Source organism: Rhea americana, unplaced genomic scaffold (genome assembly GCF_003343005.1).
Source record: "Rhea americana isolate MKP2758 unplaced genomic scaffold, rheAme1 scaffold_49, whole genome shotgun sequence".
Classification (NCBI taxonomy): Eukaryota; Metazoa; Chordata; class Aves; order Rheiformes; family Rheidae; genus Rhea; species Rhea americana.
Genome location: NW_028186634.1, coordinates 2,806,692 through 2,822,331, shown reverse-complemented (window position 1 = coordinate 2,822,331; position 15,640 = coordinate 2,806,692). Strand labels below are relative to the sequence as shown.

General features: G+C 44.8%; 1 protein-coding gene across 2 annotated transcripts; it reads left to right on the top strand.

Annotated features, from left to right (window-relative positions):
- The first annotated feature begins 470 nt into the window (after positions 1-470).
- On the top strand, positions 471-14,444 carry CALCB (calcitonin related polypeptide beta). Of its 2 annotated transcripts, XM_085317242.1 has the most exons (5): positions 471-631; positions 10,491-10,585; positions 10,888-11,019; positions 13,865-14,052; positions 14,356-14,444. In XM_085317242.1, exons 2-4 carry the CDS (start codon positions 10,500-10,502, stop codon positions 14,025-14,027), a joined length of 381 nt encoding a protein of 126 aa, XP_085173368.1. In that variant the 5' UTR covers positions 471-631; positions 10,491-10,499; the 3' UTR covers positions 14,028-14,052; positions 14,356-14,444. The 2 variants fall into 2 exon arrangements, with proteins under 2 accessions (XP_085173368.1, XP_085173369.1); XM_085317243.1 differs by lacking the exons at positions 13,865-14,052; positions 14,356-14,444 and adding an exon at positions 11,829-12,191.
- Positions 14,445-15,640: the final 1,196 nt, after the last annotated feature.

Below are 15,640 nucleotides of genomic sequence, written 5' to 3'. Positions count from 1 at the left end.
GCCCGGGGCGCCTCTGCCCCCCGCGCCGCCGCCGCCTCTGCGAGCAGCGGGGAGACCGCAGGGCAGGCGCTGCCGCAGCAGCGGCGTGAAGCCTCCGGAAAGAGGACTTGAGCAGGTCTAGGGACGCGGTCGCTTACTGACAGAGCCACGGGGAGAGCAATCCCGCTCTGCAGCGTATCGCCTTACAAAAAGAGCATAAACATGCTCCTTTGCTTCTGCTTATGCTGTTTTTCTATCCCATTACTGCTATTTTACAAAGATTTTTAGGCGTAATAGAAGCATCCTTGCCCTATTAAAATCATGTGTTTTCTGCTGGAGGTTTCTGTTGAATTATTCTTAGCATCTTTACACAGGCCGGTAAAAAGGTTGCTAGAATTTGAACATGTAACGAACTTACACTGATAAGTATCATTAATAACTCAGCTGATTAAAGGGCACTACATATTTGAGTAGCTAACTACTGAATACTTAATTCTCAGCACACTTCTGTGATGGGATATTCAGCTTTGAATATGGTGATACTGAGCTGAGGGTACACAGCACACAAGTTGAGGAGGACACCAGATGTTGCTCAGGAGGCAGGTGATGGAGAAACCAAAGGCAGTGAAGGCCATCAGAGCTCAGAGAAGAGGTAAGAGCTGTGGCTGGAACAGAGAACAGGGCGGGGAGCTGGGAAATGACAAGGTATAGCTTTTTGGCTGGCAATTTGGCAGCAAGTCAGCTGCGAGGCTGCAGGGCAATCAGACTGGCTGAGCTCGCTCGTATTTGCCCAGGATGGGCAGATTGAGGAGAAAAGATAAAATGTCATGTCTGTATTACAGCATGATACACCAGTAACTAGCCTTTAACAAAAGCAAGCGCAACAATACAATACCGGCCACTTTTCTTGGCCAGTTGTTGGTACCCTGTGTTGTCCCACACTGAAGGCTGGCCGGGTGCTGGGCCAGGGTCCACACTGGTTTCCCAGGGCCAGGGCAGGTGCAGCCTGCTGACTGTCTGGCAAGCTTCATGCAAGGAGTGGCTAGTTGTACAGGCCTCAGCGCCTTCTTTGTCCGAGGTGCAAAATGCCTGTAAAGTGTATGTCAGTGTAAACATCCCATACCAAATCCCACCCAGTTTGTCAGGATGTGGAAAGGTGGCTTGAGCACTGCTGGGGGTGCATTTCTCATCGTTTACTTCTTCTAAGTTATTTATTCATGCTTTCTTTCAATGTGACAGTGCCTACCATCTTGACTCTGGTGTTACTAAACTGTATCTGCAAAAACATCAGCATTTCGATGTCAGTGCCCTAAGATTTCTCACAAGAGGGCAAAAGAGTCAGGACAAACGAGGTGTGCAGTGTGCTTGAGTAGTTGTGCTGTAGCATGCGAGATCAAATGGATTGAATTGAACCTAAGTATTTACACATATTTAAACAAAGAAGGGGGTCCAACATTTCAGCTCAGCATATGCAGGTGAATAGAGGCACACTGCCTGGCTGGTCAGAAAACACCTCAGAACAGCGTGAGAAAGACTGATTTACAACCTAGAGACAATTACATAGGATTAACTTGCATAATGATACTAGTGTTGATTATAATGGGAGGAAGAACATTTATGTCACAGATACATCGTGCAATTATCTGGTGTATAATTATATGGTGTTACAGCAGTGTCAGTTATACAGATGTAAACCACTTACATATATAAGCCTCTGTCTTTGGGGAAAGCAAAAAGGGGCTGATACTTTTTTTCCTGCTTGATTCCTATAGATAAGATGATACTTGAATAGTTCTCAAAATGCCTGTGGAAACACAGGAAGAAGTAGTGTTGCTTTTTACATTTTATCTTCAATACTCTTGTTATTTAAATATGTAATATTTAATATGCACCCGAAGTTTTAATAATCATGTGTTCTACTGCATCTGTATAAGAAAAGAAAGGAAAGGGGATTGACAATTTTGGCAGCGAGCATTTTGAAGAGAAAGCCACAAACAAAACCAGCACAGGAAAGATCCAAGAAGAGGAAAATAAGATACAGAAGAAAGATGTGAATGTTTGACTATAAAGGAAGGAATAGACTTTTATGGAAAGGAAAGGAGACAAGCTTTGATTATTATCCTTAAACAGGAGAGAGAACAATCAAAACTGCCCTTAAACAGCATTTGAGCTTTGGCAATGCAGAAGAGATGGTGGTATTACTCACTGCAACACAGGATGAAGAAATGGAGAGTGCTACTGCAGAACAGTTTTGGCTAAGCCAAACGCGAAGAACCAGTCAATCAGCCAAGATTAAAGATCTGAGAACCTCTAACGGATATGTGATTAAACAGAGAGGAGAAAGAACTAGCATGGATAAATGCAATTGAAATTGCATCAGAAATAAGTGATATAAAAATCCTTGTGAACAGCTGAAATCACTTACGAATATGGATTTTGGGCTGCCAGACAACCTCCAGTGGGCTACCCAAGGGCAGGATTCCTTGCCACTCTCTGACTGTTCCTTTTTTTCTTTCTTTCTTTTTTTTTCCTTTGCTGGAGGGAGGTGAAGCAGTTTGTGCTGAATTGCTGCTTTCGGAAGGTTTTACTCATCTTAATCATTGATGATCAACTGAGCAAACTAATAGGATGAGTAATAGTTTTTCTTAACTATAAAAATGATGGCTGAATAAAGAAACCGAATAAAATATGTATCTTTATTAAATTCTTCTAAAGCAGTCTAGTCATCAAGATTCACAATTACTTTGCATTATAAATTCTATAAGGAGAAGTTGGAGACAATCAAGTAACAGGAAATGGCTGTGCTCCTAAGTCTTATCAAGAAAAGCAGAAAGTGATCCATTGACAGGAAGTGACTACACAGCTCTGGGCAGCTTTGCACTTCAAGGGAATTTGAAGAAATATACTGATACACGTGACTGTTTTTTTAATAACAAGATCCTGATGATGCTTCTTTTACACTCTTGGAAAAAAAAAGTGAAGTAGTGTCCAAGGTCCATTAAATAGCTCACCAACTTGTATTACAGCCACAATACTTACTACTCTCTGAACAGGCTTTTGCTTTCTTTACACTGATATTTTTTACTGTACTTCTAGGAAAAAAAATAAGCTAAACATTTATCAAGCTAAAGTTCTTTTTCTTCCTACAGTGACTTCTCTGTCCAGTTAAGTCACACCATTATTTATAAAATATCATACAAGAAAACAACTTCTTTGTAGACCGGTATGTAAAGATTTTGCTCTTTTTCTTGGGTGGGGAGGAGGGAAGAGAGAGAAAGAGATCTGTATAGAYGCGTGTAAAATACACATGCACTGAACACCCTGAAGAAATTCATTTCATAAGCCCATTGAGAAGCTTAGAGTCACGGGCAGATTTTATCTATTACAATTACATAGCTCTTTTTAACACACCTGTATCATCATAACAAATTATCAGGCTCTGAATTACGACATGTCTTTAGATAAGCCTATARTGATGATGGAGCTTTATAGATTTGCTAAAACAGAAAAGCCCAGTTTTCCTTTGAGAGTTTGTTCTCTTGCTGAAAATAAACATTTCCTTAATCACAGTTCTACTGTGCCTAAACATTTAACATTGTCAAACAAACTCAGAAAATGATGACACTGACTTCAAGATTATAATTTCAAAAATGTTTCTGGCATATTTTAGTTGCTGCTTGGTTTCTGAGCTTTCAGGGTATCCTTAGGTCAATTCCAAGCATTCACTTAGGAATTTATCTTTTTAATTGATAGCCTCCTAGGACTATTGGTTCCCAGAAACTGTGCTGTAAGTAGATCAGCAAATATGATCATAGTAGCCTTTGCCTTTATGTACTATTTATCAGCTCTGTAAGGAGAGAGATCTTTCTCACTCTCTCATGTAGTGAAGGGTGCAGTCTATGTTGTTGCCCTTGCACAAGTTCCTTTTGTCAAGTGATCGACAACTGAACAGTCAGCTGAGAAAYAACCGTGCCCGGTCCTCCTCATGCAGATGGCATTACTGGAACCAGCAGGGATGTACAGCTGTACAGTCTTGTAATGCTGGAGCAACTGAATGGTCCTGGAAAGGACTGATAAAAATAGTAAGTTACCCTGTCACTCTAATCAGACCTCACTGTTCACTCACTCTCAAGACCAAGAATAAAATGATGACATGAGATCTTCCACCATCCTTATGTCCTGTCAAGAAGAAACTTTAGATTAACTTGAGGATTTAGCATATATCTCTTACCATATTTTGCTGACAATCAAATCAAGGATTATAACTAAGCTATTGCTTCACAAGGTTAGTTTTGTGTTCTGAGGTCATTACCAGATAAGGAGTTTGTTCGTCTCTTATCTTAACTGGAGAATGTATAAAAYTGAAGTAGAAATAGGTACTGAACTTGAAACAAAATGATTTTTCTCCACAGTCTGTCTGTGTTGCATTCCCCTGGGTATGCTGCAAAGCTGATGCTAGCTGTGTCTGGTGAGCTGCGAGCTCCCCTCATCAGCGTAGCAGAGTGACAGCCCGAGACCAAAGCGGGTCTTGCTGAAGCGCTGCCGAGTTTTGCCAGTTCTCAAGGAGTGGAGAGTACTGCCAGGTGACAGGAGTTAGGGCTGGAGCCTCTGCTACAYGATTCTGAAGCTGAGATATGGTCATGCAGGATGGAAGAGGAGACAGCCACAGACGGCTTCCTACAGCCTGTCCCTTTTCCCTGGCCAAGCAAACCTCCATGCAGGACAGAATGTGACCATTCTGCACCAGATTTTGAACATATACAATAAAACTTCTGCAAAACGAAAGTTCAGTAGGAATGCTTCCATGAAATTAAAGCAATCTAGCATTGAACTTGTCTTTTGAAAATGCATTGAAAATGTCTTTTGATGGTCAGCCTAGAAGCTTTTTAAAGGCATTTTGGAAGAACTTAGCCTGATTCCAGACTGATTCATGGATTTTTCAGTAATTAATTCCAATAGCAGTTCCACACTTGAGATGGTAGCTGTCACTGAAGCAACCTAAATCCAGAACTGATCTCTGTTAAAAAGGGAACCTGCAGTGTTGAGATCTAGATCAGTATTGTGGTTCTCAGGAAACAACTACATTTTATAAAAGCAGGCTCTTATCGTTGGCCAGATTTAAACCAAACTACAAGGAGAATGTGTGAAATGTTATTTGGGTGAATAAGCTTGAAGCCTACTTATTCAGAATCTAAATATGACCTTTGAGGAGACTATAGAAACAGAATAAAACAAGGGATTAGACATTTTAAGGATGCAAGCTTTGCTCAAGCTAATGCTAATAAATTTGGATAATATATATGATGTTATATTTCAGAGTTTAAATTATTAAGATTATAGTATCACAGAAAATGGAAAAGCAAAAGAGAGTGAGAGTGTATCTAGTAAACCATGTTCCTTCCTCAAAGCAGGATCAACTATATGTGTGTCATTCCTGACAGATGTTAGACTACTGCAGCATAAAATCCTCCAGTAATATATATGCTGTAACTGCAATGCAACCTGTTCTTATATGTCACTATTCATAATTTTAGAAAGCTCGTTCTAATGTGTGGCGTATCTGTTCTTGATTTTTAAGGCTATATGTTACTATGCTCACTTTTTAACATAGTAACAGAGTGCAGATTATTACTGCTTTTTATGGCAAATATTTATATTTTTAAAGCTATTATCATGTTTCTCCATTCTCTCTTCTTCTCTTAGCTAAATGCTCCCCCATTCTTCCATCTTATTTTCTCCTAAATCATGTTATGGAATCTCTGATAATTCTTACTAGTATTTTTCCTGAGTTTCTCCCACTTGTTCACACCTGTGTTGAGGTATGGCATGCTATATACTGAACAGAGCAACCAGCTGGGATCTCATCAATGACAAGTAGAGCATCAGGATTACCTCTTATGTCTTAAACATGTTAACACATAGCTTGCTTTTCCAGCAGCATGGCATTGTTACCTCTGGCTCAACGTACATCGCTTTCCATAGAGCTGATTGCACCCAGCTTAGAATGGTGCTTTCCCAGGGCTTATGGGCGCTCGCCTGCCCCGGGGGTGCTCTGCACGGTGCCCTCCTGTGGAACAGCTTTCTGGCTGTTGTTGGAGACAGGATGCCGAGGAGCTGATGGGTCTGTCCAAAACACAGAAAAGTAATTCTCAGGCTTCTCTTTGTAGAAGCAGGATTTTTGATTTCTACAGCTGGTTTTGTCATGAAACGTCCTCATCTGTAAAAGGCTTCATTGGGTACTAGGAAGATCAAGCTCAGAGAGAGCAGAGACATGAATCATGGTCACCTCCATCATGAGGAACTTGCTGTATCTGTGGATTGCAGCACTGTCCCTGTCTATCCTTTCACGGTCCTCTATGGTCAGATATGCAGTGATTACTGGGAATGGAAATTGTGTCTGTGCAGCTCAGTCTTGTCTGTCTTGAAGAGCTGCATTTTATTGTTGAACGAAAATCTCACCATACCCTGTAGATACAGTATTTTTGTTTAACATCATGTCAGCTGGTAACAGTTAAGAATCTCACTGCAGTGTCTACAGCTTGTTGATAAAATGGGAATGTCTAAAGTAGGAGAAGAAGGTTGCCCTTATTAAAATGTGTTTGTTAAAACATTCTACTGTTTGACATGATTTAAGCAGGAGTTGTATCCAGTGCAGAGAAGGAAAGTCATCTTAAAATAGGACAGCTATTTCTTCCTTCCTAGAAACTTAAACTGATTTTTTTGAATGGGGATTCCTTTTAGTTGAAGCTGAACATTGTTCATATAATCTGATTTCTTTTTAAAAAATGCAGTCTTTCTGTAACTCTTCAAGTTCATCTACTTTGAACTCATACCCTTTGGTTATTTTACCTGATATATAAGTTCCTTGAAACAGGTTGTTTTAGGAAGTGTCATGCTTTTCTCATGGAGTGCTCATAAATACCCCTCTGTGCTAGTTTTTCCATGAATGCTTAACCTTTAGTTTTGYGTTTATCTAGCAAAGGAGACCATGATCCTGTGACATCCCTTTATTGTATCTGCTTCACCACTTCTGAATATACACAAACCAGACTTTAGAGTTCTTTGTAATTGGTATACTTTCTTCTCCACCTTACGTACAAGAGAAGAGAGATTTGCAAGGCGAAAACGTGCTTGGTGAGGCTAACAGACACGTAGTTGAGAGGCAAAAGGACAAGCACTCCAGCTGGGAGTCCCTGCATTAGCTCTGGCAAGAAGCAGCCAGAGCGCTTGCCAACCTCCAAGTACTATTTCATCTGTATATTCCTATGTGCACAGAAGTTTATCTATCTATTGGCTTTAATACCTGTTGCTTTAAATTACGTTTCTTCCTGTGAAAGTGGAAATGCTGGCATCTGAAATCTTGTAATCACCGCAGCCTGGAGGCTCCAGTCTGAGACTGAGCTGCACTGGCAAGAAAAGTACTTAAGTACTTGCATTAACTGGAGTCAGCTACGAGACGAAAGTAGACAGAACCCCCCCCCCCCCCGGAACTGTTCTTACAGAATCGTCTGCAGTTTTTAAGGTTAAAACAGGAGTGTTCTGTGCAGACAAGGTGTAAATTCCCCAAAGAAACATGAGTGATTAACTGTTAACAGAGGAAGGGGAAAAGAATAGTGGTGTCTGAAGCAGTGACAGTAATGCCGAATCGTTTCTTTAGATGCTGCTTTGGGACGTTAAATGTTCGTAACCTAAGGAATAAACTGCAGCCTCTGAAATACTAGCTTAAAAAGCGGCACAGGATTCACGGAAAAGCGAAAATCAAACACTTCAACTCCCTCTTCCAGGAGCTTTAAAGGTTTCCTCGCGGGAGGGAGCGCAGCAGACCCCTTACTTGAAACGAGGACTCAAGGTGCGCGGAGACCGGGGGAGCCTCTGCCGCGAGTCTGCGGCTGCAGGAAGCGGAGGGGCCGCGCGGGGCTCCGCGGGCGCGGAGGAGCCACCAGGTACCGCGCGTGGGCACCGAGCTCGCTCGCGTCAGCGTAACCCGAGCAGCTTGCGCTGAACCACCGCCCCGGCGCAGCTCCGCGCTGGTTTCGCTCTCGCCGCTGCCGGCTGCAGGTGAGCGGAGCGGAGCGACGCGGCAGCAGGATGCAGAGCGCAAAGATCCCCCCTCCACCGGGGACCGTAACGCAGGAAAACTTAAAGCGAAAAAAAGAATTACTTGACATTTTTGCAGTCATACTTGTGCAAAAAGCGGACGGGCAGGCGCTGTTGGAGTGGCCGGGGCGCGTCGTGCCGCCGGCCCCCGAGGAGCGAGGGGGGCGGTTCGCTCAGAGGGCGCCAGGAGCCCCGAGGGCAGCAGCGAAAAGCAGAAACCTTCCTCGGATAATCAGTGAATTGCCCGTGTTTTCAGCATGTTTGTGTTCCTCTTTATGCATTTAAAAGCTAAAATCGCATTAACAAAAGAATACCTGTTCTGCGCTTTTCTGGGACTTCGTTCACCTCCAGCTGAAATACACTATTTTTACCATCAGAAGTTAGCCATATCTTCAGCTCTGTAAAAAAATAAACGAAGAAAAGCCCCGAAGTCAGTAGGAAAACTCGCCCGTCCGTTGTAGGCAGCCAAACCAGAGTTCTGGATTTCAGGAGAGCTGCGTTCAGCGCCGGTCCCACGGCAACCGGGAAGCGTTTGAGCCGTCGCGCCGCCCCGGGTGCAGCGCCGGGCCGCCGCCGGGACGGGGAGCAGCCCCGCGGCAGCTCTCCTTCCCGGGCGGCGGCGGCGGCGGCCCGGCGCGGGGGGCGCGGGCAGCCGCCGGGGGCAGCACCGCCCCGGGGCGGGCAGCGCGGCGCCTCGGCGCCTCGGCGGGGGATCCGCCCCGCGCCTCCGGTGCGCGGCGCAAACACGCCGCAGCCGCCCCGCACGGCACTTGCATCGCTTTCGTTGCCCGCCCGAGCGCTTCCCGGGGACGTGCCCYCGAGGGCAGGGCGCTGCGGCCGCCCGAGAGCTGCCGCCGGGCAAAGCGCGGCAGCACGGAGGGGAGGGAGCGTTTGCGCCAGCAGGCTCCGGGCCGCCCCGGGCAGCTCCCCTGAAGCGCAAGGCGCTTCCTCAGCCTCTGGGCTTCTGCAAGCAGCGGGCAAGTGCGATTAGTAACGGGAGGGSGCCGGAGCGGGGAGCCGGCGGAGCGGGGCCGGGGGTCTCCGCAGGAAACCCTGACCGGCATTACTAGACTGTGCGAGGGGACCGCTGAAGCCGCTCCCCGCCTCTGCAGCAGCGTTGCCGGAGCCGCCGGTGGCCCCGCAGCGGGAGCATCCTGGCGCCGGCCCGCGCCCTCGGCAGCGCGGGAGCTTCTGCAGCAGGTGCCGCTTCGCGCGGGCGCGGCGGTGGCCCGGCCCGGCCCGGCCCCCCCGCGCGGTGATCTCAATGCAAATGGGCCGCCGCGCCCGGCCCGGTGCCGGCCGGGTTTTGTGAATGGGGCGCTCACGGGATGGGCGATGACGTAACCGCGGAGCTGGGGGTCGGGGCCCAATAGCGGGGGGGTCCCGGCGGGCGGCGGAGCTCCCCATTGGCTGGCGAAGGCCGCGCGGGCGCCCACGCGCGCTGCCCCGGCGGCAGGTATAAAGCGGAGCCGGCGGCAGCGCGCGGCACCGCGGCTCGGCGGCGCGCACGGGCCTTCTGCACCGCACCGCACCGCACCGCACCGCACCCCGGTAAGCACCGCGCTCCTGACCTCTCCGGCCCCGGAGCATCGTCGCAGCGGGACGCCGTTTCGCGCTGGGCTCCTTTCTGCTCTGCGGGGCGCTGCTCCCCTCGCCCGTGCGTGCGGGGAGGCCCCGCAAGAAAGGGAGCGGAGAGGGGCCAGGGAAGTTTGCGGCGGCGCGGGGACTCGAGCGCCCGCGGAGGTTGCGGGGCCGGTGGCGCGCAGGGCGCGCTCACACCGCTGATGCGGAGAGGAGCAGGGTGCACATCGAGGCAAAACTGTTCGGTGCTGGTCTTCGGGAACTCTGTCTGTCCTTGAATTAATCTTCTGCACTCACCCTTTTCTGGTCGCAGAGTAGGACGCTTTTTTCGAAATAGAACTTACTTAATTTTTATAGTGTAATTTGAGATGGGATAATAGTGTGCTAACGGTGCCAAGAAACAAGTGGCTTCAGCTAAAGTGCTAACAACAATGCTTAATTCTTAAAAATACTGAGCACCGCTTTCTTGTGTGACTATCCCTGTAACTGTGCCTGTTTGTTTGACACGGTGAATTTGATATTGTATGCAGAGTCAAAGGAATGTCTTTTGTATCAGTCTGAGGGTAATTCTGTGTTAAGYTGAAAAAGTACTACAGAAGGGCAGCTCTAAAAACCTGCTTTTTTAAAATCACCTATAACAGTTCTAAGTTATTTTAAAATTCTGAAGAAATCAAAGTAAAATAGCAGGATCAAAAGAAATTAAAAGGTAATACAAGAAAAGGCTGTTAGCATTTGTGCTGCTTGTGTGTCAGAAAAGATGACCTCTCTAGCAGATCTTACAGGATTGAGAGGGTTGGTAAATGGTAATTGCTTGATGTACCTCTTTGTTGTAGAGAGGAATCATGGTTATGCTGAAGATTTCATCTTTCCTTGCTGTCTATGCCTTGGTTGTGTGCCAGATGGACAGCTTCCAGGCAGTCCCAGTCAGGTAAGAAGCAAAGAGCTGATCCTGTTGCTGAGCACTTCATCTGAATGCTATGAGAACATTTAATATTCTGAAGAGATACAAGAAAACAGACAATAGTAAATGAGAAAGCTGAGTTCTTCTAATATRACTTGTGATGTGTTTTTTTCCTAAATGACATAACACCTAGTGCTGTGCATGAGCATGACGTGTATTCACACCCGTGAAAGATACTGTCAACAGCATGCATGACCCAACACCTCTCGTCTCCAGTCCTCTGTAGTGCTCCAGGTTATGTTCACCCTGTTTTGCTTGCCTCTGCCTAGACCTGGCTTAGAGTCCATAACAGATCGAGTGACACTAAGTGATTATGAAGCTCGGAGATTATTAAATGCACTGGTGAAAGAGTTCATACAGATGACAGCAGAAGAGCTGGAGCAAACCTCTGAGGGGAATAGGTAAGGACCGTGGTCTGGGGCTGGGAGGAGGGCAGGGGGACCGTGAGTCTGCTCTCCACCAAGAGCCACCTGAGCAGACCCTCTGTAGGCTAAGACTTCCCCTTCTCTGGGGTTACGGCTAACTGTTCACTGACTCGGAAAAGTATGATGCTGCAGAGATGTCTCCCATGTCGCTATCGGGAGAAAGGCTTCCACCCGTTAACCTGCTTCTATCCATCTCTCGCAACTGAAAATGGTGGGCGATTTGAATGTGAATGAGGGGGTTGTGTTAAAATATGGCAGCGAAAGGTATGTTTCCCTAGTGGGAGCGCTAGGGGCCATTCAGTCACTCTTGGATTCTCTGTCGTGCAAGTGCATGCTGTTACTGGGCATGGAAAGCCACCAGCAGGAGCAAGGTACTCGTCCCAATGCACGCAGCGCCCCTTTTCCCGTAGGGCAAAGGCATGCCACAGCGTTTGTGTTACCCTAGCAGGTCTTGTACTGCGAAGCATGATGATGATGAATGAGGGACTGAATAGCATGCTGAGTATACTGAAAGTAAAAAATCCCTGTTCCCTAACTACCAGCATCCAAAAGGCTTATCAACCTGCTTTTTGAACTGAAACTTTATTGAATTGACTGAAGAATTGTGTATTCCTTCTGACTGCATTTGTATGGACCYTCCTTGCATGGAATGTGATGTGAAGGGGTTGTTTTCTTTCAACTTTTTGTTTACCTCTTAACTGTAGTTATCTGTCTAGAGAAGGAATGCATGAACATGCATGTTTGAGACTACTCTTCTTTTGGGCATGTTTTCTTTCCCCCTGCAGCCTGGATAGACCTATTTCCAAACGCTGTGCCAGTCTGAGTACTTGTGTGCTGGGCAAACTGTCTCAAGAATTRCACAAATTGCAAACTTACCCTCGCACTGACGTCGGGGCTGGAACTCCTGGCAAGAAACGGAGTGTGCTGAGTGACCTGGACCGTGAACGCTATGCAAACTATGGGGAGCCCCTGGGAGACAACTAGACGTGCTTAATTCTGCCCTTCTGCCCTTTTTTTAACTTGATGCATGTGGATCTAACTTTGATTGCTAACTTTGCTGTGTTCTTTTGATTCTGTTTTCGACAGAGAATGTTTGAGGTGGACCAAATGTTAGGAAGACAGAGTACATAACACTCATATCAGGCTAGGGGAAAAAATAAATAAGAATGAACAGCATTGCCTTGAGATTTCAAATGATTTTTTTTTTCTAAAGACATTCACTTAAAAAAAAAAACTAAATGAGGCTTTTCATTCCTGGCTACTAAATGTACAAGTAGACTTTTTCTTTCGTGCCTGCTCACGCACTTACTCAATAAACCTATTTTTCTATAAGGATTAGATCTTTGTTTTAATTACTTGTTTTAGATTGTGAGATTTCTAGATAAGGCTAGAAGACTTTACAAGTTGTCTTAAAGCTCAAGAGAGGCAGTACAATATCGATAATTCTAGAATAGTTGAGTAAGGTAATAAAGTACAAAGAGAACTTATAATTGGAATTACATATATGCACACACTCATATGCATTGATGTAATCAGGTATGCATACAATTCTGCTAGGAAGGCTTTTGAGAAGCAAAGCAATCAGGAGAGGCTCATAGAGAGCTGTTCACACAAACTTGAAATATAGTCCTGTTTAAAACTGAGTACTGAACACTTCCAGGTAAGAACTTAATACTCTTTCCATTTTTCCTTCTCATTTTATGGTAGGACTCTACACTGGTATACTCAAAATCCAAATATCTTAAAAACACCACATGGGTCAACTGTAAGCTAGGAGATAAAACCGGATTTTTCTTGCAGTACTTGCATTATATGTTAGCTGGTATTTAGAAAAGGCGTTTTCATTTGGGTGTTCCTCGCAGATTATTACTTTACTGTTGTTCTTTTGCAGCAGCTCTCCTGTAATCAGGGGCCTGTTCCAAAAACAGCCTTGATGTTATGAGCGATATCCGTATTGTTAATGAGCTCGGTTCTGTAATGTGTATTTAAACAGAATCCCTTTCTTCCCCCTCCCCCTGCCAAGAAGAAAAAATAGCAGAAAACTCTAAGCAGGGATAGTATGAACATGTATGTCCTGAGGTTCCCTGTCTAAYAAAATAGTTACAGTCTAGTGGTAGGCACAGAACTCGCATGTTAAAGTACTGCACTCAACCAGGGCGTCAACCACTAGGTACGTGGAAGTATGCTTGTGGGGTCCAGCTCTGAAAAGTAAGTCTGAGAGACCAAACGAACTGTGGGTGTGCAGGTACAGCCCTGCAAGTCGCTGCCAAAATTCCCATAGTTGTCAGTGACTCTAGGATTTCGTGTTTTTGGGGGRGCTGTTACGGGATTTAGGTGCTGAACTGAGAAGTCAGAACAACTGTTACTGCTTTGCAGCAGCAGCAGTGCAAACAAAGCACAGATCTAAACTCCAGAGGAAATGGRAACTGGCTAAAAACTGGCTTGGAGCTCCTCAGCACCTCTGTTTGTCACAGCTACTTGCTGGCAGCAGGGTAGAGCTCAGGTGCTGCTGAAGGTCTAGTTTGGTTTAAAGTCTTCACTCTGATTGCCCAAGAATGGGAGGGCTCAGCCTCCTTTCACAAACTGTGTCTGGCAGGGAGGGAAAGCAGGGTGTGTGTGGGGGACCCCAACCCAACCCAACCCAACCCAACCCAACCCACCTTTCAGAGCTTATAAGCTGAGCAGGCTGAAGCTGGAAGTGCAGTAAGCCTGCTTGCTCTCTTACCGAAAAATCTTTCCTAGCGTAACATCCCTTACTGAAGTCTGATTGCGCTCAAAGTAGATATTTGGGAATTAACTCCTTTGCTTTCATCTTGAAAAGCAGCGTGACAGCACAGAAGAGGGCATGCAACACAGCGACCTGCGTAACCCATCGCCTGGCGGACTTCCTGAGCCGGTCGGGAGGAGTTGGCAAGAACAACTTTGTACCAACCAACGTGGGGTCCAAGGCCTTTGGCAGGCGAAGAAGAAGTGTTCAAATGTAGGCAGCTGAATACTGACATGAAGATGGTAAATATGTTGCAAAATGTACAGAATCTGTAGCCTTTGGAGTTGGTAGAATTTTAGTTCTACTGGATGAGTAACAGACCTATGGTGATCATCTCCTAAAAACTGGACAAGTGTAACAACATTACAAAGTGCTAAAAATAAATTGTAGCTTATTTAAATTGTGGAAAAGAGCTTTCAGATATACTACTGAGATAACTAGCTTCATGGGGCACTAACTAAACACAACAATTTGGAAATACTTGCTCATTTTATCAGTAATACTCATTATCAACATACCTGTAACTCTGGATTTGTTTCTTTCAGATTATCATGAAACTGAAAATCCAGCTTTCATTTCTAACAAAAGCAACTCTTCTCCATAAATCAAGACAGCCAAAAAGAAGATTAATTTTGCATCCAAATATTGAAAATGTTTTGTTTAAAACAAATGAAAACTCTTCTGTTATGTACAGTACAAGAGATTCTAGTTATTCAAGTTAAATTATTGTATATTCTTTTTATATGCAATTCTATTTCAAATAAAACGTGACAGCATCTATTATTTATCTTATGGCATATATGTGATCCATGCTATTTATCCTGGCACTACTGCCAAAACTCGGGGATTATACTAAATTGCTGCCTGGCAAGGCATATGTGTATAATATGGTGTGCTGTGCCTTGATGTAAACACTTAACTAACTTGATTGTAAAGTATATTTAAAAAGCAAAACAAAAAACAAAAAAAAAAAACCAAAACTTCAATATTGTATCACTTGTGAATTTACGCAAAAATTAAAAAAAAAAAGTATTTTAGATACACTTGGGTTGAGAAACTGTTTTTTTCATTTGAACACTTACTAAAACACTTGGCACTAACCCAGCCTCATTCCATTTCAGATGGCCTGCAGGTCTACTAGAGCCTTATTAACTATAAGCTGTATTTTTTTTTGAGTCAAATGTTCAGAATAGAAAGAATAGGTGCCTATTATTTTTATAAAAAATATAGCTCGAAGCTATCACTCAAAAAGATCCCAATAAGTGAGACTGCTGCTAGAAAAATAAAAAGCTGCGGTTCCATTCAGTAAAACTAGGCAGACAAACTGCATTATATGTAGGTTAAGACAAAATGGTTTAACCTGGGATGTAGTCAAGGTGAAACAGCTTAAGATGCTTTGTAATGTGGGGTGTGTGCCTAGGTTTGAAAAAGTGAATTGGAAAGAAAAGAGAGCTTCAGCAATGTCCATTTTTCTTTTCCTGAGACAGATTCTATTTAGGGATCAGGGATAAATAATTAGAGTGAGTGGAGAAGAGGGTAGCTGGAACAAATCCATGGATTTCTAAGTGGTGTTGCCAACTTCCTCCTCAAAGCTGCTGCTTTTTCAGTTTAGAGCTGAGTCAGAGATTTGTTTAGATTTGGTTTGTGTTCCACAGCTGGACTCAAAACCTGCTTCACTAGTTCAGATGAAGATCACCTCACAGTGCAAAGTAGAGGTTAAGGCTCTCATGATATTTCTGTCTGTCTTTGCTGCAGGTATAATAGCAAAAAGAGAAGTACGGTCAAGCAGATGTAGCCATAGCCAGTAAGGCCATCCTGTGATGATACTTC